Below are 22224 nucleotides of genomic sequence, written 5' to 3' on the forward strand. Positions count from 1 at the left end.
TGGTGAAAGGTGCCTGTCTTCACTCGGGTGAAAGTGAATTCTTCTTCGAAGACTTGGCTCCTGTGTTAGGAGCTGAAGGATGGGCGGGTTGAACGGTCGGGGTGTGTCTAAACAAGCTCGAGTTGCTTACGCTGTTAGGGACCCAGCAGCACAAGAGGGTGGTGGGGGCGTGTGGGTCCAGTTCCCACCGGGTCCTACTTCTCACATGCAGGAAACCGTACTTGGTTTCTACCCTACAGGTTGTGGGGAGTGCGGAGTGGCAGGGGAGTGACGTAGATAGATTTCCACCTTTTAAAGGTAACTAAGGAAGCAAACTTTTGCCCAGATTGGGCCCAAACTCTTTGTGGCTGAGACAGTAGATGGGAGACAGTTGCTGCAGAGCAAGGGAGAAGCCTCATGGACCCGACCGGGTGGCACACGCACATGCGCACAGAGGCCAACAGGTGCCAGGCTGAACCAACCCGGCCAAGTGGGAAGTGGTTGCAGCCCCTGCGGGGACGCGTTGTGCCCTGTGTTAGGAGCCACCACAACCTCGGCCAGAAGAACGTCCTTGAAAGCTCCTCAGACAACAGGTTTGCAAGTGGCTGATTCTCTTGGCTTTTGTTTATCTACAAAGAAAAAAAAAAAGGATTTTGAATTCACTGCTCAATTTTGCTGTGAACCCAGAACTGTTCTAAACATAAATAAATAAAATCCATGTTTTATTTTTATTTTTAAAAAATATTTTATTTATTTATTCATGAGAGACGCAGAGAGAGAGGCAGAGACACAGGCAGAGGGAGAAGCAGGCTCCCTGCAGGGAGCTCGATGTGGGACTCGATCCCAGGATCCCGGGATCATGACCTGAACCAAAGGCAGATGCTAAAACACTGAGCCCCCCCAGGTGTCCCCAAATCCATGTTTCAAAAGAGGTTTCTGCCTCTATCATTGAGGGATACTCTCACTGAGTATAGAATTCTGACTTTATAATTTCTTTTCTTTCAGCACCTAAAAATCGTCGCTCTGTTCCTTCCAGCGTGCACCATTGCGGCAAGAAGTCAGCTGTGTTGCCCCATCCACGGCGACTCCAGCTGCGGTAAGACTTCTTCTGATTGCTTGTTTTCAACAATGTGATTGTGCTTTGCCTGGATGTGGTTCTCTTTGTATTTGTCCTGCTTGGGGTTTATTGAGCCTCTAAGATCTATGGGTTTATGTTTTTCATCAAGTTTCCCCACAAAATTGTCCATTGTTTCTTCGAATACTTTTTCTCTCCTCTCCTGCTGGCACGCCAATTGCATGTCTGTTAGACCCCTTGATGCAGTCTCCGCAGCCACTGAGGTTCTGTTCATTTATTTTCATCCCCCTTTCTCTCTCTGCTTCAGTCTGGAGAATTTATATTTCGATGGCTTCAGATAAATTAGCTGTTTCTTCCAGTAAAAATAAATAAATAGATAAATAAATAAATAAATAAATATATTTTTTTCTGGAAAACTTTTTTGTGCGAGTTTTTATTTTATGTCTGGAATTTCATATTGTTCATTTCTAGTTTCTTTTTTAAAAAAATATTTTATTTATGCATTCATGAGAGCCACAGAGAGAGAGACAGAGCCACAGAGAGAGAGACAGAGACATACACAGGCAGAGGGAGAAGCAGGCTCCATGCAGGGAGCCCAATGCAGGACTCAATCCAGGGACCTCAGGATCATGCCCTGGGCTGAAGGCAGATGCTCAACCACTGAGCCACCCAGGCATCCCTCATTTCTAGTTTCTCTTCACCATTTAGATTTTAAATTTTAATGCAGCTCCTAGGTCTACTTCCATTCACTGGTCTTTCTTATGATGATGGGTCATGTTTTCTTGCTTCTTCACACATCCAGTGATGTGTTGTGTTGAACACATCATGGATGCAACGTCGTGTGTCTGGGTTTTATTGTCAGCCTTAATAAAATGCTGAGCTTTGTTCTGCTGGGCAGTTAATTTACTCTCTAGGTGGATCTGATTCTTTTAAGGCCTGTTTGAAGTTCTGCTAGAATAGGCACGGGGTGCCTTCCCTCTGGGACTTGATCAAGCCTACTTTTATGGCGTACTGTGAACTGAAAGTTTGTGTACCCCTAAAATTGGTCTGTGAAGATCCTAACACAGAATATGATTGTATTTGGAGGTGGGACCTTTGGGAGGGATAGTCTGGTACCAGTTTCTCCATTATAGTCAGAAGCAGAGGTCCACGCGGGTGGTGATATCTGAGGAAGTTCCCATTTTGTTGCTTTCTGTTTTCTCTGTGAACTGATAGACAATATCACCCCCCGATGCAGAATGGAAGTGAGAGAGGGTGGAGAAGGGTAGCTTCGAAGAAGAATTGCAATGCCAGTGAGTGCCAGGATCCGTCTGAGATCCTGCGTGGACAGGGGCCACAATCGGCAGCATGAGTCCAGGGAGCTCAGCTGGAAGAGAGGGCCTGGAGACGGTAAGCAGATGGGTGCAGTGCTGGGCACCAGGACAGTGGATGGAGCAGATAGAGTGGGGACGGTGGGGACCTGCCTGGGAAGGAGGGAGGGAGGAAGGGAGGGACATCACGGTGCTCACACAGGGAAAGAGAGGGATGGAGGGATGGGAGGAATCCCAAGAAGGGCCTTGGGATTTGAAGAACAGGTGTGGTGGGAGGAACAGAGAAAATCTTAGAAGTTTAGGACATCCTGGGGCACCCGGGTGGCTCAGTGGCTGAGCGTCTGCCTTCAGCTTGGGTTGTGATCCCAGGGTCCTGTGATCAAGTCCCACATTGGGCTCCCTGCAGGGAGCCTGCTTCTCCCTCTGCCTGAGTCTCTGCTTCTCTCTGTGTGTCTCTCATGAATAAATAAATAAAATATTTATAAAGAAGCTTAGGATGTCCTGAACAGAAAGGATGTTAGCATGTCTTATTTCTGAGTGTGGTCATGGAGGACATGTAGCAGACCTGGAATAGGATGTGATATTTCTATAGATGAGGAGGAAACGAAAACCCAGGTGACTAGGCATTTGGGTGAGCTGTCCACTGGAATGCAGAGGCCAGCAGGGATGTTGCTAAGTCTTGGGGTGACAAGGGACACAGAGAACCCAGTGCTAAAATCCTTAACAGAAGTGACAGGCTGAAGGTCAGGACATGACAGTAGGGCAGGGCCGTGGGAAGTGGTGCAGGTCACACAGCCCGCATCTCCGAGGAGCACGGTTTTGGCATGCACGTGGAGACACGGGGGCGCGAGGCCAGCGTCCAGCCCCCTGGCCTGAGTCCACGTGACGGAAGTCACGGAGGTTGTGCTATGCACAGCTCCCCACTCAGGTAGGGCGCCGCTGATCCTGGACATATTGTATCTATTATCCTGATCTCCCCTCAGTGCCAAGAAACTTGTCTTGAAGCAAATGAGCCTTTTTCTAACTTGTACAAAAGCACCGTGTGGGCAGAGAGGGGAGTGGGGGAGCTGAGCACCTCTCCTGGGATGAGCACAAGGGAAGCGAGTCCAGGAAGGCGCTGGCTTCTGCTAGTACCGGGGGCGGTGAGAGATGGAGGGGCTTGGCCTGGATGGGCAAGTTCTGCAGGGCTCCTGGAAGGGCCGAGATGGGGGCAGTGGGAAGAAGTGGGTAGCGGTTCAGGGAGACAAAGCAGAGTGGGGACTTGATGGTCCCTCGGGGCCCTTATGTCTTGCTGGTGATCAAGGGTGGTGGGGACATGGGATGGGGAAAGCTGAGTTTGCGAGGTTTCGAGGAATCTGGTGGTTGCCCGGTGGTGGGTCAGGGGCCTGGTCTGGAGGGACTGGAGGGGGTCAAGCAGAAGCCCTGGAGCAGGAGGCCTGCTTTCTGAACCCCAAGAACACTGGGATTTGGATTCTGTGTGTCTCTGGGTCCCTGGCTGCTCAACCCACGATTCCCAGATGGGTGCCCTCCTGCACGGCCTCAGCCAGTGGGGGCTCGTGGCCTCCCTTTGCCCCAAATCTTGTCCCTTGGGGTGCCTCTGTCTCCCTTCTCCCCTCTCCCTCGGTCCCATCCACGGACTCTCTTCCCCGGAGCATGGGACCCCTGCACAGGGGCAGGCTTCTGTCTCTAGGAAACACACAGAGCTCCCACGGAAGAAAAATAGGCATTTCAGGGGTGCCGAAACCAGCTGGTGATTTTTACACACCAGCCTCTCGTCCACGGGGAGCAGCCCCTGCCCAAGCAGGAGACAAGGAGACAGAAGACCAGAGGCTGGCAGAGGCATCGTGCTGCCCTCGAGGTGGGCTCTTCCCTAGGCCTCCGGCTGGCTCCCTCATTTTCCCCAGTAATCTTGGGCCTAATATTTAAAAAAAAAAAAATCATGCGATAACCATGTACTTTATCAGGAGACATACATAGCTTATCCCTTCCTGGGTGTGACCCTGAGGGTGCCCAGTGCCAGACGTGCATGTGGCCGGTTTTCCACGTCGGCATCCTGGCGTGACCTGGCTCGCGGCCCCGGGGGGCAGGGGGAGGCCTGGCAGCAAGGCAGCCCCTGCCGGAAGCCTCGCCTGCAGGCACGGCCGCTCTGTCCCCTGCCCATCGGCCTATCTCGGCTCCTTTTCCTAACAAAGGACCCGAGGGGTTGGTGCCACAGGGGACACAGAAAAGTTATTTGTATTTGCTGAGCAAACAGAGAGGACATTATAAAACGCCCGATGGCCGTGGGCAGTGCACCTTCTGCAGGCGGCCCTGGCGCGCAGCATGGACATGGGACCTCGAGGCGTCCAGCTGCTGGCGGTGCTCCTCGCCCTGGGGCTGTGTGCCCCGGCGGGGGCCCAGAAACCTTGTAAGTGAGCCCCCGTGAGTCGCCCCGTGCGGCTCAGCGTCCTTGACCCGGCAACAGGGCAACGGGCCCGCGAGCCCAGGGAAACCCCAAAAGCAGTGGGGTACGCGGGTCCCTGGCTTTCTACGGTGCCCCCCTGGCCCTGGGTGGGTCTCAGCTCTTGTTTGCCTTCCTCAGAGTCACAGGGCGGAATGATGGGTTCACCTGAGAGCAGAAGCAGCTCAAAAGGCATCCTGACACCTGTGATGTGCGCTGGGGGCATTGGTGCCTCCTTCCCTGCCATTTGGGGGGGGGCGTCCCCAGGGCTGGGAGAGGCCTCCTTCCTGGCAAAGGTCAAAGCAGCCACAGGTGCTGGGGGCCAGCTGGGTAGGTGGGGCTGAGGCAGGAGGCCCCCAGGGCACCTGGAGCCCACCTTGGTCACCTTTCATCTTGACTCTTCTTAGGCCCACCGCCTTTCCTAAAGTTTTTCCCTTATTTATTTATTATTATTATTATTTTTTTAAGTAGTCATTTCTGGGAAGCCCTGTTCGCTCCTCAGGACATTGCATAGTTCAAATCCGGGCAAGAGGAGACTTTGCCGTTTCCCTGCGTGGCCACAGGGCCCGGGGAGGTGTCCGGACGTGGCCCCGGGAGCAAGCGGGGAGCGCGAGTGGGGACGGGCTGACCAGGGCTCTCTCCCCAGCCGCCTGCCAGTGCTCGCGGATCGAGGCCTCCCACAGGAAGAACTGTGGCTTCCCGGGCATCAGCGCCGCCGAGTGCTTCAACACGGGGTGCTGCTTCGACTCCAGAGTCCCCAACGTCCCCTGGTGTTTCCATCCCCTCCCGAAGCAAGGTAACCGGCGCCCGGCCCGCCCGAAGGGCCCTCTGTCCAGCCCTGGAGCCCCCCCAGGGCCAGCCCTACCCGACCCCCCTCCCTCGCACACTTGCGAGAACCCGTCAGTTTTACTGATAGAAGGAAGGACAGCTCCCGGGCCTCTCCTGGCTGCTGGGGAGCTGCTGGGGGACAGGAAGGCGGTCCCTGGGACATTATCCACCGAACTGCCCACCAGCCTCCAATGGTAGGAGACCCACTTAGGACTTCCAGGGTTTTCTTCCGAGAACAAGTTTCACGGCGGCACACGCCAGCCAGATAGGGCGTTCGTCGCGAGGTGCGCAGGGAAGGAAGTTGCATGTGCAGAGCACGCGGCGCCAACGGAACTCGGCGCCCACGGCCGCCCGTCCACGCCCGCCAGTGACTGTGGGTCACAGGCTCCCGGGGCTCCGAAGGGGACGAGACAGATGGGTGGTTACGAGGCAGGACTTCTTCTCTGGTGGGGGCATTGCTGGCTTTCAGGGCTCTAGCAAAATGCATCACCCGTTTAAAGGATGCTCACCGGCCCGTGCTCAGCAGGGTACGGGGGTCACCCCATTTTACAGACGGGAATATCGGGTCCAGAGAGCTGATTTTCCCAAGGCCCCGGAACCTCTGACCTGTGGTGTCTGTGCAGATCCAAGGGTGGCCAGCCGCTGGCTAAGGACCCTTAGACAGTCCTTGGAGGTGGTATACGGTGGCACCTCGCAACACGCTGAGGCTGCAGCTCGGTGGCACCCGCTTGCGAGGACAGGAATAGAGGTGCCAATTCCCGAGCTGCGCTAACTGAGTCTCCCTGTTGCTCCTTTCCTGGTGCCTGGGGACGCGTGGCCAGAGTCGGAGCAGTGTGTCATGGAAGTGGCGGCCCGCAAGAACTGTGGGTACCCGGGCATCAGCCCCCAGGAGTGTGCGTCTCGCAACTGCTGCTTCTCCGACACCATCCGCGACGTGCCCTGGTGCTTCTTCCCAATCCTCGATCAAGGTAACGTCCGTGCAGGACGGGGCGGGGTGGGGGTGTTGGGAGCCGGGCCCGGCCGACTCCAGGCCAGACCCCCGAGTGCAGCGGGGAACGTTTCGGGAGGAAGCAGCTCCGAGGGTCACTTTCCACAGTGACAGCAGCTTTGGGATGAGCCGAAAGCCACCAGGGTTCCCACTGGGGCTTGTGTGACGGCTGCAGACAGCAAGTCACCTCAGCCACGCCCCTGGGTCCTGGCCCAGCTGCCGGCATCGCCCAGGCGACTGTCATGCAGCCCCTGGTTTGCACGGCCACCAAGTGCCATGCACTGTGCCAGGTGCCGGGGAGGAGGATGTGGGCCTTGCTGTTTGCTCACGTGTGAGCACGAAGGACCAGTTGGGCTCATGGAGGCCTGCTCAGGGCCACCCCGGGAGGCTCCAGCCGCCCCTCCCCCTAACGTACAGTGTGTCTCCTGACCTGAGTTTGGCAACACGTCCCCCAAAGCGGGCACCGTGCGCTTACCCATCTAGATGCTTTTCTTTCCCTGTTTCAGAACATCAGGGCGAGCCAAAGAGCGCAGCCTTCACGGGGACACTCCCGAGTGATGTTTTATGTGACCTAAAGGTCTCTCTGGACAATTGCCAGTTACTGGGGGAGGGGATGGACCCCCGAGAAGTGTCCTCCTTCCCTCCTCCAGACTTGGGCAGGAAGTCTGGCCAAGGGCCTGTTGACAGGAGCCCCAGGAGGCTGTCAGGGCGGGGTCCCTTGGTCCCCTGATGCTGTCACCCACCCCCTGGCATTTCATGTTTCCAGATTGTCATTATTAAGAGGAGTCCCGTCGGAGAACCCACCAGCCTCCCTGGGTGTTTGGAAATGAAGACCACTCACCGTCACATCTCAGGTCCCCCGAGTGCCGGGCTTTCCTTAATCTGCTTTTTATCCTTGTCACTGGTTCAACAAACAATTCCCTCAAATAAAGAAAACCTTGCTAAATTTCCTCTTGGCTTCATTGACACGGACGCGGAGAGACAGGCAGGGAGTGTGTGTGCATACAGACGTGAGTGTGCGTGGGGGGACGACTCCCCTCGCACACGCAGACCACGCCAGCAGCAAGGGGGGGGGGGATTCAGATTCCACGATCAGTCCCATCCCCCATCACTGGTGTAAGAACTCCAACCACCTTTGCCCCGAAAGCCTCTCGGAGCCGCGTCTGCTTTCAGATTGCAGTTACTAAATCGCTTCACTTTTACCACGTGCAGCCCAGGCCACGGCTTTCGCACGGAGTGCAGGGGACCCGCCATCTGGCCTCCCGTGGGTGGGGCGGGCCGGCTGGCTCCAGGGCCTCCACCGAGGCCAGGCCAGCCCGTGGGAGGGTCTTGGCACAAAACCTCCGCGAAGGGGTGCTGGCATTCCTCCGTCAGGGCTGGGGGTGCAGGGCGAGGAGCCGGGCCAGACTTTCTGTGGCTTCTCCCTCCTTCCTGACACCGCCTCCAGCCTGAGCCCACTGGCTTAGCCAGGGTGTCACCCAATGGCCCGCCTGCCACCTTGAAAACCCAAGGGCTCCCCTGCCAGGGTGGGGAGGTGCCAACTGGCTCTGCATTCGATTCCGAAGTGCATCCTTCAAGGAAGGACTCGGCCCACATCGGCTCTCAGGACTCTTGTTTTGAGTCAAGTCACTGTCGTGTCTCTGTCTGGCTCACAACACACTCATAAGCTCAATGAAACGAGGCTCTCGTTGGACTCGGGGTCTCCGAGGCCGGACAGACGGCCAGTGGAGACGGACTCTGGCCCCCGTGATGCTTTTCTCCACAGAGCATCCTGTCCCTGGCCGTGTAGTTCCGAGTGAGCGTAGCCCGTGGAGAGGGTCTTTGACACACACCTTCCGGGACACGTGACTTGTTCGTCCCAACACCCCCGGACTGAGAGTTTGGAGGCACCCCCAGGACGGGTGCCACAGCCGTCCTGCATGCTGGGCTGCATGGAAACTCCTGGTTTCCTGGCCTCCTTGGGCGTATTCTGGTCCGCGGCCCCTGCCTCAGGCTGTGGGGGCCCTGGGCGGGGGTCTCCCCGGTACGGTGCGCCCTAGCTTCTGAGCCGATCCTACGTTGCCTTCCTGATAAATGAGGGAGGAATCTTGAAGAGCTGCAAGGCCTTCCCCACGGCCCGGGGGCTCAGCAGGTCTACTCCGTTTCAGATACTCTGTCCCCTGCTCACTCCACCACTGCTGCTTACAGGTCACTGTGTGGCCCCCATCGCAGCTGGGATCGTACTGCCCCCCACGTCCTCCTCTTCCATTCGTGGGCCATCCGAGGGTCCTCATTGCCCCTGGAGCAACAGCTGGTGACATTCAAACCCACCACATCAGGAAAACCAACCTTCCATCCTCTTCCCACAATAAAGTAATTTGTTGGTGCCCTGTGGGGTGTCTACTTCCTTGTCCCTCTGTTTGGTCTCCTCCAGTGCCCCCCCCCCCCAGGTGGGGAGCAGGGAGGCTGGTGCAGAGGGTCCAGCAGGAGAAGGCAAAGGCCAGCTCTGCCCCTCAATCCCACCGTCCTGGCCTCCTGGCTCCTCGGGATCATGCAGGCCCTTGTCTGGATGGTTCAGGACAGGGGACTGGCCAGCGTTTCGGCAGAGAGAACAACAGGACATGTCACAGTGCACGTGTGGGTTTTGACATCCCAGGGTGACCTCAGGGAGGTTCTCTGATCTCTCAGACTTTCAGCCTTTCTGTTTGTAAAATATAGGTACTAATTACATCCCTAGCCGTGTTGTCCTGGGACTAAAAGCTCATCTTCATGCGTCCAGAATGTGAGCGGAGCCTGACAAGCACGTGCTTACTCCTTATACGCACGACACCCTGTATACTGAACACGGGGACACTCAATCCTCCACTCGAGGTAGTTATGTTCTATAAAGTCGTTGACACTGAATCAGCAAACCCTGAGCCATTGAGGCTGGGAGAAACACACGGTCAGGTGCCCGAGTGCCTCTTACCAAATATTCAATGTTCAATACATGACCTTGGGGGCACCTGGGGGGCTCAGTGGGTGAAGCAACTGCCTTCGGCTCAGGTCATGACCTCAAGGTCCTGGGATGGAGCCCAGCATCGGGAGTCCCTGCTCTGGAGGGAGCCTGCTTCTCCCTCTGCCTATGTCTCTGCCTCTCTCTCTTGGTCTCCCATGAATAAATAAACAAAATCTTAAAAAAAAAAATTTTTTTTTAGCCGGTAGGTGGATTTGCAAATAGGGATCCACGAATAATGAGGATCGGTTGTATATTCATCGTAGGTGTTGCGTATTCATTAATGTGTTTTGGAGACAGTGTGATACATACACACAAATACCCCCAGCTGTCGCTTTGGGGTCCAGGGGCCCAGCCCCTCTGAGCGACCGCAGCACAATCTGAACCTCCGCGGGTCACCTGGAGCCGGGGTGTTGCCGTAAGAGCGTATGTATCGGATCTCCAAAATACAGACACTGCACTTACATTCTAGATCTCTGCACGGAGCTCACTTCCCAGCTGTGTGACCTTGAGCAGGTTGCTTAGATGTTCTGTGCCTAATTTTACCCATGTGCGAAGTGGGGGTATTCACAGCATCGTTTCTTTAGAGGCCCGTCGTGGGGATTCAATGAGTTAATTAATGAGACGGGCCGTCGACAGGGTCAGGCACACAGCGGGTGCTTGGTGAGCATGCAGCCAGTGCTCCCGGGGACATGGAAGTGTCCCCGCCGTCTCACGACACAGTTCTCAGACCCTCCAGGATCCTAGCTGCTGATGCAGGAAGGCCAGGCCCTCCAAGTCCCCTCCCCAGGGCTCCTCCTCTGACTCTGGCTGCGGCGCGGTGGTCCCAGTGGGCTGTGCTCCTGTCTCGGGCTGGCAGGCTGCTGCTGCCACCTCCTCAGGAAGGCCCTGGCCAGAAGCGTCCTAGTGAAAGGGGACTGTGTCAACCCACTGTCCTCCCCTTTGCACAGCCACCTGCCCCTTGCCCAAGGCTTGTCTGCATCAGTGCGAAGAGTTGTGGGAGGCTTCCAGGGCACTCCCGGGACTTTCCTGAGCGTGCCAGAGCCCAGATGGACTGTGGTCCACAGCCCCTGAAGGAGCCTGATCCCTGCTCCGGCCCAGCCAGGCTCCCCGGGCAGCTCAGACACGGGTGTGCTGACACCAGGGCCCCCGGGCTGGGCCGGGTGACCAGCTTTCCACAAGGTCCCGTGTGGCCTGTAATCCAAAGAGAGCACAGAGTTCCCGAAGTGCTCCACCTTCATCTGATTCAGTGAGAAGTGTGGCTTCGAGGGAAGCACCAACGGTTCTGTTCGTCCTTCTGGGCCAGGTGGCTAAGGGGTGTGAGCACCTGCCCTGAGGATGCCCGGCCCTCCCGCGCCCTCTGCTGGCGGTCTGGGCGCCGCCTTGCCCAGCCTTCACCTGCCAGGCGCCCGGGGTGTTGGTGGGTGCCCCCTGGGGCAGCAGAGACGCAGTGCCTGACTCTACTTAGCCCCCTCAGCCCCCCAAAGTCAACAGAGTCAGTTCAACAACGATTGCAAGTTACTAAACTTATCACAGGAATCAGACGGGGCCAGATGCACCAACGCGGGCTTGTTGCGATGTGGACACTTTGCATTCAGCGATGCGGCTCCCTTGTGGCTGGAAGACAGCGTGTGCCTCACGTGGCCTTTCTTCTGTGTGCAAACGGAGAGGTGGGGGGGAGGGGGGGAAGGAAGAAGAGGGCAGGGAGAGAGGGGGCAGGACAGAGATCCAGTCTCTCCTATTGGCAGTAATCCCATCAGATCAGGGTCCTACACGTATGACCTTATTTAAGCTTAATTATACCTGTAGAGGCCCCCCCTCATGCCCCCACCCACCTGCCCCTGCACCCCCCACCCCCTTCAGGCCCCATCCCTCTGCCCCGTCTCCAAATACCATCAACCCGAGGGTCATGGCTTCTGCATGTGGACTCGGGGGTTGTACCTGAGTCACAGCATCAGGAATCAGCTCACCGCCTTTGCACACTAACTAGTAACACTGGTAATGGTCACAGTTAAAATCTTGAAGGTTTTTAATTTTTTTTAACTTAGCTCTATTGAGGTATAATTCAATATAATAAAATTTTCCTGCTTTAAGTGCATTGGTTCGTTGAGTCTTGAGAAATGTCCGCAGTCACGGAAACAGGACCCCAAGGAAGACGCAGACCTTCTGTCCTGCCGCCAGCGCCCTCCTCCCACCTCCGGCCCCCAGAGCCCCGTGATCCGCTTTCTGTCACTACAGTTTATGACTCTTCCGGAATTTCATGCCAGTTAATCCAACAGCGTGGGCCTGGCTTCTTTCACTCACCACCGGGCTCCCGAGATGCACCAGGTCTGTGCGTGCAAGGGGGGCTCCCCTGCATCCTTCCCCACCCCTCCCCTGCACCTGCACCCCCTCTGTCCCCCCATCCGCCCCATATCCCCCCTGCACCTGCACCCCCTCTCTCCCCCTCCTCCATGCAGGAACATCTGACACCCACACGGCCCACCAGCTGATGGACGGACCGCCAAGTTCCCAGTTGTTTAGTGTGAACCAAGTCGTAATGAATAATTACGTATTCATATATGTATAATACCCTAATACGGATAATTACCCAGGTCTTCCTGGGCTTTGGGTAAATACCTTCCCTCACCGTAAAGGTCGGTGGGTGAGATGTCTGGGTGCATGGAGGTGTCATGTTCACTCTGTAAGAATCTGACAAACCGTTTTCCAGAATAATCCTCCCGTGTTGCCTCCCCAGCAACATACGAGGATGAGGATTGCAGGTGGTTTGTGTCCCCTCCTGCCCTCGGTATCATTTGTTTTTCTTTTCTTTTCTTTTTAAAGATTTTATTCATGAGAGACACACAGAGAGGCAGAGGCACAGGCAGAGGGAGGAGCAGGCTCCGTGCAGGGAGCCCGACGTGGGACTGGATCCCGGGTCTCCAGGATCAGGCCCTGGGCTGAAGGTGGCGCTAAACCGCTGAGCCACCCGGGCTGCCCTCATTTGTTTTTCAACTGTAGCCAGGCTAGTGTATGCGATACTGTATTTCATTTTAATTTTAATTTCTATTTCCCTAGCAGCTAGCGATAGGGAGTACCTTTTCCTGGGCTTCTCTTCTCCTTACGTCTTCTCTGCTAGAGCCTCTGCCCCAATTTTTATATCATTTTACTCAGGGCCTTTGTCTTTTTCATACTGAGCCATCAGGGCACTTCATCTATTCTGCAAACAATTTCTTTCTTTTTTTTTTTTTTAGAGAGATTTATTTATTTATTCATGAGAGACCCAGAGAGAGAGGCAAAGACACAGGCAGAGGGAGAAGCAGGCTCCCTATAGGGAGTCTGACGCAGAACTCGATCCTGGGATCCCGGGGTCATGCGCTGGGCCAGCCAGGTGCCCCTTAGCAGTACCTTTCAAAGAGCAGGTGTGTTTCATTTTGCTGAAGCCCACCTTCTTTGTGACTCACACTTTCTGTGTCCCTCGCTTAAAAAAAAAAAAAATCTGCCTAATCCGAGGCCACAAAGATTTTTCTACTCTATATTCTTCTAGAAGTCTTATAATTTCAGCACTTGCCGTTTGGGATTTACGACAGTTTTCAAGTTAATTTTTCAGTATAAATTAGGACATTCTCCTTTGTCTTCTATTCTTGGAAATAATCTGCAGCAAGGGGACTATTTTCTGTTTGCAGCTTCTTTAGAATTTCCCTATGAGCAGCTTTAGTAGAATAGGTATGGTTTCTTCTTTAAACGTTTGATAGAATTCCCCTGGGAAGCCATCTGGCCATGGACTCCTGTGTCTTGGGAGGTGTTTGATGACTGCTTCAATTTCCTCCCTGGTTATTGGCCTGTTCAGGTTTTCTATTTCTTCCTGCTCCAGTTTTGGTACTTTGTGGCTTTCCAGAAATGCATCCATTTCTTCTAGATTGCCTAATTTATTGGCTTACAGTTGTTCATAATATGTTTTTAAAATCGTTTGTATTTCCTTGGTGTTGGTAGTGATCTCTCTCATTCATGATTTTATTAATTAGAGTCTTCTCTCTCTTCTTTTTAATAAGGTTCGCTAATGGTTTATCTACCTTATTAATTCTTTCAAAGTACCAACTCCTGGTTTTGTTGATCTGTTCCACAGTTCTTCTGGTCTTTATTTCATTGAGTTCTGCTCAAATCTCTATTAACTCTCTTCTTCTGCTGGGTGTAGGATCTATTTGCTGTTTTTTCTCTAGCTCTTTTAGGTGTAAGGTGAGCTTTCATATTTGAGTTCTTTCCAGTTTTTGAATGGATGCTTGTATTGCGATGTATTTCCCCCTAAGGACTGCTTTTGCTGTATCCCAAAGATTTTGAACAGTTGTATCTTCATTCTCATTAGTTTCCATGAATCTTTTTAATTCTTCCTTAATTTCCCGGTTGACCCTTTCATCTTTTAGCAGGATGGTCCTTAACCTCCACGTGCTTGAAATCCTTCCAAACTTCTTGTGATTTAGTTCTAATTTCAAGGCATTATGGTCTGAGAATATGCAGGGGACAATCCCGATCTTTTGGTATTGGTTAAGACCTGATTTGTGACCCAGTATGTGGCCTATTCTGGAGAAAGTTCCATGTGCACTTGAGAAGAATGTGTATTCAGTTGAGTTTGGATGTAAAGTTCTGTAGATATCTGTGAAATCCTTCTGGCCCAGTGTATCATTTAAAGCTCTCGTTTCTTTGGAGATGTTGTGCTTAGAAGACCTATCGATTATAGAAAGCGCTACATTGAAGTCGCCAAGTATAAGTGTATTATTATCTAAGTATGTCTTAACTTTGTTTATTAATTGATTGATATATTGGGCAGCTCCCACATTTGGGGCATATATATTGATGATTGTTTTTTTTAAATTTTTATTTATTTATGATAGTCACAGAGAGAGAGAGAGAGGCAGAGACACAGGCAGAGGGAGAAGCAGGCTCCATGCACCGGGAGCCCGACGTGGGACTCGATCCTGGGTCTCCAGGATCGCACCCTGGGGCAAAGGCAGGCGCTAAACCACTGTGCCACCCAGGGATCCCTATATTGATGATTGTTAAGTCCTCTTCTTGGATAGATCCTTTAAGTTCAGAAAGATAGAAAGAGATGGAATACTTCCAAACTCGTTCTATGAGGCCAGCATCACCTAATTCCAAAACCAGACAAAGACCCCGCCAAAAAGGAGAATTATAGACCAATATCCCAGATGAACATGGATGCAAAAATTCTCAACAAGATACTAGCCAATAGGATACAACAATACATTAAGAAGATTATTTACCATGACCAAGTAGGATTTATCCCCAGGATGCAAGGCTGGTTCAACACTCGTAAAACAATCAATGTGATTGATCATATCAGCAAGAGAAAAACCAAGAACCATATGATCCTCTCATTAGATGCAGAGAAAGCATTTGACAAAATACAGCATCCATTCCTGATCAAAACTCTTCAGAGTGTAGGGATAGAGGGAACTTTCCTCAACATCTTAAAAGCCATCTACGAAAAGCCCACAGCAAATATTCTCAATGGGGAAGCACTGGGAGCCTTTCCCCTAAGATCAGGAACAAGACAGGGATGTCCACTCTCACCACTGCTATTCAACATAGTACTGGAAGTCCAAGCCTCAGCAATCAGACAACAAAAAGACATTAAAGGCATTGAAATTGGCAAAGAAGAAGTCAAACTCTCCCTCTTCGCTGATGACATGATACTCTACATAGAAAACCCAAAAGCGTCCACCCCAAGATTGCTAGAACTCATACAGCAATTTGTCAGTGTGGCAGGATACAAAATCAATGCCCAGAAGTCAGTCGTATTTCTATACACTAACAATGAGACTGAAGAAAGAGAAATTAAGGAGTCAATCCCATTTACAATTGCACCCAAAAGCATAAGATACCTAGGAATAAACCTAACCAAAGAGGTAAAGGATCTATACCCTAAAAACTACAGAACACTTCTGAAAGAAATTGAGGAAGACACAAAGAGATGGAAAAATATTCCATGCTTATGAATTAGAAGAATTAATATTGTGAAAATGTCAATGTTACCCAGGGCAATGTACACGTTTAATGCAATCCCTATCAAAATACCATGGACTTTCTTCAGAGAGTTGGAACAAATCATCTTAAGATTTGTGTGGAGTCAGAAAAGACCCCGAATAGCCAGGGGAATATTAAAAAAGAAAACCATAGCTGGGGGCATCACAATGCCAGATTTCAGGTTGTACTACAAAGCTGTGGTCATCAGGACAGTGTGGTACTGGCACAAAAACAGACACATAGATCAATGGAACAGAATAGAGAGCCCAGAAGTGGACCCTCAACTTTATGATCAACTAATATTCGATAAAAGAGGAAAGACTATCCATTGGAAGAAAGACAGTTTCTTCAATAGATGGTGCTGGGAAAATTGGACATCCACATGCAGAAGAATGAAACTGGACCACTCTCTTTCACCATACACAAAGATAAACTCAAAATGGATGAGAGATCTAAATGTGAGACAAGAGTCCATCAAAATCCTAGAGGAGAACACAGGCAACACCCTTTTTGAACTCGGCCACAGTAACTTCTTGCAAGATACATCCACGAAGGCAGAAGAAACAAAAGCAAAAATGAACTATTGGGACTTCATCAAGATAAGAAGCTTTCGCACAGCAAAGGATACAGTCAACAAAACTAAAAGACAACCTACAGAATGGGAGAGGATATTTGCAAATGACATATCAGATAAAGGGCTAGTTTCCAAGATCTATAAAGAACTTATTAAACTCAGCAGCAAAGAAACAAACAATCCAATCATGAAATGGGCAAAAGACATGAAGAAAAATCTCACAGAGGAAGACATGGACATGGCCAACATGCACATGAGAAAATGCTCCGCATCACTTGCCATCAGGGAAATACAAATCAAAACCACAATGAGATACCACCTCACACCAGTGAGAATGGGGAAAATTAACAAGGCAGGAAACCACAAATGTTGGAGAGGATGCGGAGAAAGGGGAACCCTCCTGCACTGTTGGTGGGAATGTGAACTGGTGCAGCCACTCAGGAAAACTGTGTGGAGGTTCCTCAAAGAGTTAAAAATAGACCTGCCCTATGACCCAGCAATTGCACTGTTGGGGATTTACCCCAAAGATACAGATGCAGTGAAACGCCGGGACACCTGCACCCCGATGTTTCTATCAGCAATGGCCACAATAGCCAAACTGTGGAAGGAGCCTCAGTGTCGATCGAAAGATGATGGATAAAGAAGATGTGGTCTATGTATACAATGGAATATTCCTCAGCCATTAGAAACGACAAATACCCACCATTTGCTTCAACGTGGATGGAACTGGAGGGTATTATGCTGAGTGAAGTAAGTCAATCGGAGAAGGACAAACATTATATGGTCTCATTCATTTGGGGAATATAAAAAATAGTGAAAGAGAATAAAGGGAAAAGGAGAAAAAATGTGTGGGAAATATCAGGGAGGGAGACAGAACATGAAGACTCCTAACTCTGGGAAACGAACTAGGGGTGGTGGAAGGGGAGGTGGGCGGGGGGTGACTGGGTGATGGACACTGAGGGGGGCACTTGATTGGATGAGCACTGGGTGTTATTCTCTGTGTTGGCAAATTGAACACCAATAAAAAATAAATTTATATTAAAAAAAAAAGAATTTCCCTATGAGGCCTCTGGGCATGAAGAATTTCTCCTGTGGTGTATTTGAGCTCCCCGTCTCCACCGGAGCAACTGTGGTGAGCTGTGCTTTTTCCTAGGGACTTATCCATCTCATCTGGATTTTTTAACTTGCACAGAGTCGCATAAAATTGTGTAGAGCAGCTTCATGTAATTTTAAGTTATATGTTTTAATAGGTTGTTTCCCCTTTGTCAATCCTTATTTTGGACATTGGGAGGTTTCTCTCATTTCCCTCTGTGATTAGGTTAGCTGCTGGTTTGAACTTTTAGGTTTGTTTTGTTTTTTAGAACAGAGATTTTGATTTGCTTAATTGTAAGCTTTTTCTCTTCACTCCTTCATCAATTGTTTTATTTGGGCTCTCGCTATTACTTACTGGAAATTTAATCCACTTATCCTTGGTATGTATTTAAAGCTATACATTTTACTGCAATCAATATTTTAAACATCCTTCATAAATGCAGAAATATGGTATTTTTATTATCATGATTTTTTAAATTCTGTAATTCTGGTTTGTAGTTTATCTTTTAGCCAAGAGTGTTTACTTTATATTTATTTAAATATCCATGCGCAAAAACCTTTAAAAAATTTCCTGAGTCTCTAGTTCTGTTGCCTTTGATCACAGACTGATGTTGAGGCTTCTACTCTGTGCAACGTCCTCATGTTTTCTTTGTGAGCACGTGTATGATGAAGCTTTGCGGGTCTTTACAGTGGGCACTTAAGAAGTTGTGTTGTCAGGACTTAAAGCCTGAGGTACATGCGTCCCTAAGACCTACCTTACTGATTACATTCCTGGAGTCTCTATTTTCTTACTTATTTTTTGGCTCACGTGACTTGTCTTAGGCCTGGCATGGGGTCCCCAAAATGCATCAGTTCTGTTTTGTATCCATACCTGCCTGCACGACCCATTCTTGCCAGTTTGTAAGCAGAATGAATACCTTTGCCTCGCCTTTTGTTGGTACGAACATGTTTGTAACCGTCATATCCTCATGGTGGTTTGTGGCCTGTAAAGTGTCCTTCTTTGTCCCGTGTAGGTGCTTTGGCCTGAATTCTATTTTGTCTGATTATTAAGAGGGCATCTCCTCCTCACTCGCTGTCCTGCTAGATGAATCGCTTCCCACCATGAGTGTTTTGAGGTTCTACTTTCTTCGCATTATATTGATAAATTCCAACCATTATCATTTTCAAAGATTTTTTTATTTTATTTGAGACAGAGAACACGAGCGGAGGGCAGAGGGAGAGGGAGAAGCAGACTCTCTGCTGAGCGGGGAGCCTGATATTGGGCTGAATCCCAGGACCCAGGGATCATGACCTGAGCTACAGGCAGATGCTCAACTGACTGAGTCACCCAGGTGCCCCTGTAATTTATAATCATGATGGCTATTGGTTAAAAGCAGAGAGTATATGGAATCCCGGTCGAGAAGTACAGCAAGTGAATGAGAGAATAATACAAATAATTACAATGAAAATCCATCTTCGAAAAAAAAAAAAAAGAAAAAAAGAAAATCCATCTTCGGATCTTCAGATCTTCCCCAGATAAGTTATCCAGTCAGTGGACTGACCTCAAAATCTTGTCGTGAGAATCCACATTTCTCCAGAAAGTAAAAACAATGTTAAAAAGAAGGAAATTACCAGAATATAAACAATTACGTTCTTAATGAAACACTTTTCCGAAGTAAAATATTTGTATATCGGTTCACTTTACCGTATACCCTACAAAGTTACAGCTGATTATTTTTTGTAATTCCTACAAAAGGGTTTTCGGCCTTGCTTTCTCTGAGAACTGTCCACAGACGGAAGGGTTGGGAAGCATTGCTCAATGTCTGCTTTTACACCGCCTACCACTCTTGATCTTCACAATAACTCATGGATTATTTATTAGCTCTAGAATCTGAACTTTTCTGTTGTGTGGTTACATTGTCCTGCAAAACATAACTTGGCGCACCAAGTGTATTGAATTACACTGGAATCCCACGTAGGGTTCCTGTCGGCCTGCTCTCGGTTTGTTTTATCAAGGGGCCAGAAACTGTGATGGTGAGCAAATGCTCAGCCTCTGCTTCCCATTCACGGAGTAACCACTGGGCACTTACCTGGAGCAATGCAATTTGCTAAAACTAACTTCTGGCCTCGGGGTGCAACATTTGTGTTACAGGGTCCCTCACCCTGAGTCTCAGGCCAGGGTCAACCTGTCTTATTCCCTTCTCTGATCCATCCTGCAGCCACAGATTCCCAAAAGCATGGACTTCCATCCTCCCACAGGTGGGAGCTGAGCAACAAGCAGCTTCCATCTCAGAAGAGTGGGAAGGTCAGCTGAAGCCAGACATGTGCTCCAGGAACAGTCAGCAGCTCTGGGCATAAAACTCAGGAGTCTGGTTAGTGAGTTAGACCAAACCCCATGGAACTGAGTCATGAAGGACCAAGGATGGCCCCCCAGATCTTCCCAATAGTAACAAAGCAGTCACTGTATGGGTCTCTGTCACCAACTCCCGCTGCTGGCAAGCCAATGGCACGTTACCTGTTGCATTGTGCTGCCCATTGCTGCTTGACTCACACCGTCTTGGAAGGTGTCATGGCCATCCGTCAGGAAACCACAGTTCAGGTGTCCAGGGACACCAAAGAAGCTTGAATCCCAGTCTCTGTCTCTAGACCCATCAGGGCCATCCTCTCTCAGCCTTCCCACCTCACATCAAAGATGAAGATGAAGGACCCAGGCCATGACCACTGTGCTTGGTTCTTGCCATCTGGAAGCCAAGCACCAGGGACCCTTCTGCTCCCTGCGTACCCAACGTGTCTTCCACCACATATTCAAGTCTCAGGATGTGTCACTCTGCTCTGATGTCCTGGAAAGAGGTGCCTTCTTGCTGCATCTTCTTCATATTTGAACAACACATCCCCATTGACTCGATGACATCCCTCCTGCCTTTCACAGCCCAGTACAGAGTATCCTCTTCCTCTATCACCATCTCCATTAGAAGAGAGATGCGCTAAGGTTGATACCCAACGCCCACACATCTTCCCTCCTGCAGCCTGCGTGTGTGTTGGTGACCTCATTTTTGAAGTTAACATATTCATCCACTGGATCCTTCTCAGTGTGCTGAGCCACTGGAGGGCAGTCACTACAGTGGTGCGCAGGTGGCCAGGATCCCACAATGTGGTCTTTGACTTTATAATGCCCCCTCATGACAACAGTTTTCTTATCAATGGTGACCACGTCATCCTCTTCCTTTATGACCTCCCACAGCACCTGGGCTGAAGCCCGGGCACACAAAGGATGTTTGGTAAATATTGACCGATAGTCCTTTGTTCAATAACTTATCCACTTATAGGAGCTCGACAAATATTAATGCTTTGGTAAAACCTCTCAAGACGTCCAAAACAAGATGTATGTGAACCACATACTAGTGAACCACAGTATTTAGCTTCTTGCCACTTGATATGCAAAACAGGGTCATCATGAGTCTTGAGACCAGGTGGGCACCTTTATAAGTAAGAACTACAGAGAGGCGTTGGCCACCGAGGCTGGCTCTTGCCTATGGGGTTTGCCTTTCTTTGTAGTCTCACACTTTTGCTTTCAATTCCCTGACGGATTTCAGACTTAACAGGGTGCATACATGAAGGCAGGGCCAAAGCATTCTTTGAAACATTGAGGTGATGGTGAGTACCGACAGGGTCACCGTGAGAGGGACACTGGCTTCAAATCCGACAAATGCTCACGTGGCACCTGTAACAAAAACCACCCAGAATCCCTGTGAGCAGCAGCCCTGGGGAAGTGGCTGGTTATGGGGAATCTCTCCCCCGCCCTGCGCAGAGAAACCTCCCACTCCCCCATAGACAGGTGCAAGGAAGCATGTGGAAATTCTGGCCCAGGTCGTCTTGTGCATTCTCTTTGCATCTTTGATGCTATGTTTTTTGCTTTTGGCAAATAATGCATCGCTTAAGGATGGGATCTGCTTTCCATTTCTTTTGAGTTCCCTAAAAACTACTGTAGTTGAGCTAAAGTTTCTCTGTGATGTGGTGGGAAGAACCAGGTATGATAGAGGGTTGCATTTTATGAGATGTAAGATACTTTCAATTCTGATCATTCTTATTCTACCTTTTAGCGGAAAAATCTTTTTTTTGAATTTATTATTTTTATTTCTTTTTTTACATTTGTTTTTATTTAAGTTTGATTTACCAACATATAATATAATACCCAGTGCTCATCCCATTAGTGAAAAATCTGATAGACCACTTATCCTCCTCTGATGGATTAGTGCTCATTTCTAGAAAGTCAGAATCATGATCTGTTGTTTATTCTGACGGACTTTGAGGTGAAGGATGAGATGGTGCACAGCATGGGGACATTCCCATGGAGCATTTGCACCGGAGATTAATAGTATGAACCCATGATCGCTTACTTGGCACTTTCCCACTGGGATACCAAGTGGACACTCATGCACGCTCTTCCTCCCCAACCCAGGACATAGGTCTTCATATCTAGCAGATTTGGTAAAGTGACTAATATGGATAAAAAGTTGAGATTGCGCTACAGGAGACCCAGGAATCAAAATCAGAAAATTTGAAATGACTGGAGACTTTATTTGCCATTAAGACAGCCCCTGGATGGAATTCTAGAGAGGTCCCTCCCTCATCCTGGACCAGATCCCGAGTCTGAGAGCTGGCTTCTCTCAGGTTTGGTCACTCTCAGCTTCACAAACCACGTTATGTTATCTGGATTTTTATTTTTATTTATTTTATTTTTTTAAAGATTTATCTTTAATTTTTTTTTTTACACTGGGTTCAGAGTAAGAGTTTAATAAGGTACTTGAGGGCAGTTAAGATTACATTTCACAGTGTTATGTAGAATTCCGCACCTATGTTAAATCTGATGTACTCAATTTCAGCCAAATTCACCAATAGACTACTGGTGGCTGAGAAAACCTCCATAAAATACTGGTTTATATTTAAAACTCCGGACAAATCCT

General features: G+C 50.0%; 1 protein-coding gene across 1 annotated transcript; it reads left to right on the forward strand.

Moving 5' to 3' along the window:
* The first annotated feature begins 4651 nt into the window (after positions 1–4651).
* Positions 4652–7566, forward strand: TFF2 (trefoil factor 2). Its single transcript, XM_072738147.1, has 4 exons — positions 4652–4771; positions 5451–5600; positions 6454–6600; positions 7387–7566. Exons 1-4 carry the CDS (start codon positions 4687–4689, stop codon positions 7398–7400), a joined length of 396 nt encoding a protein of 131 aa, XP_072594248.1. The 5' UTR covers positions 4652–4686; the 3' UTR covers positions 7401–7566.
* The last annotated feature ends 14658 nt before the right edge of the window (positions 7567–22224 follow it).

This window comes from Vulpes vulpes, chromosome 15 (genome assembly GCF_048418805.1).
Source record: "Vulpes vulpes isolate BD-2025 chromosome 15, VulVul3, whole genome shotgun sequence".
Taxonomy (NCBI): Eukaryota; Metazoa; Chordata; class Mammalia; order Carnivora; family Canidae; genus Vulpes; species Vulpes vulpes.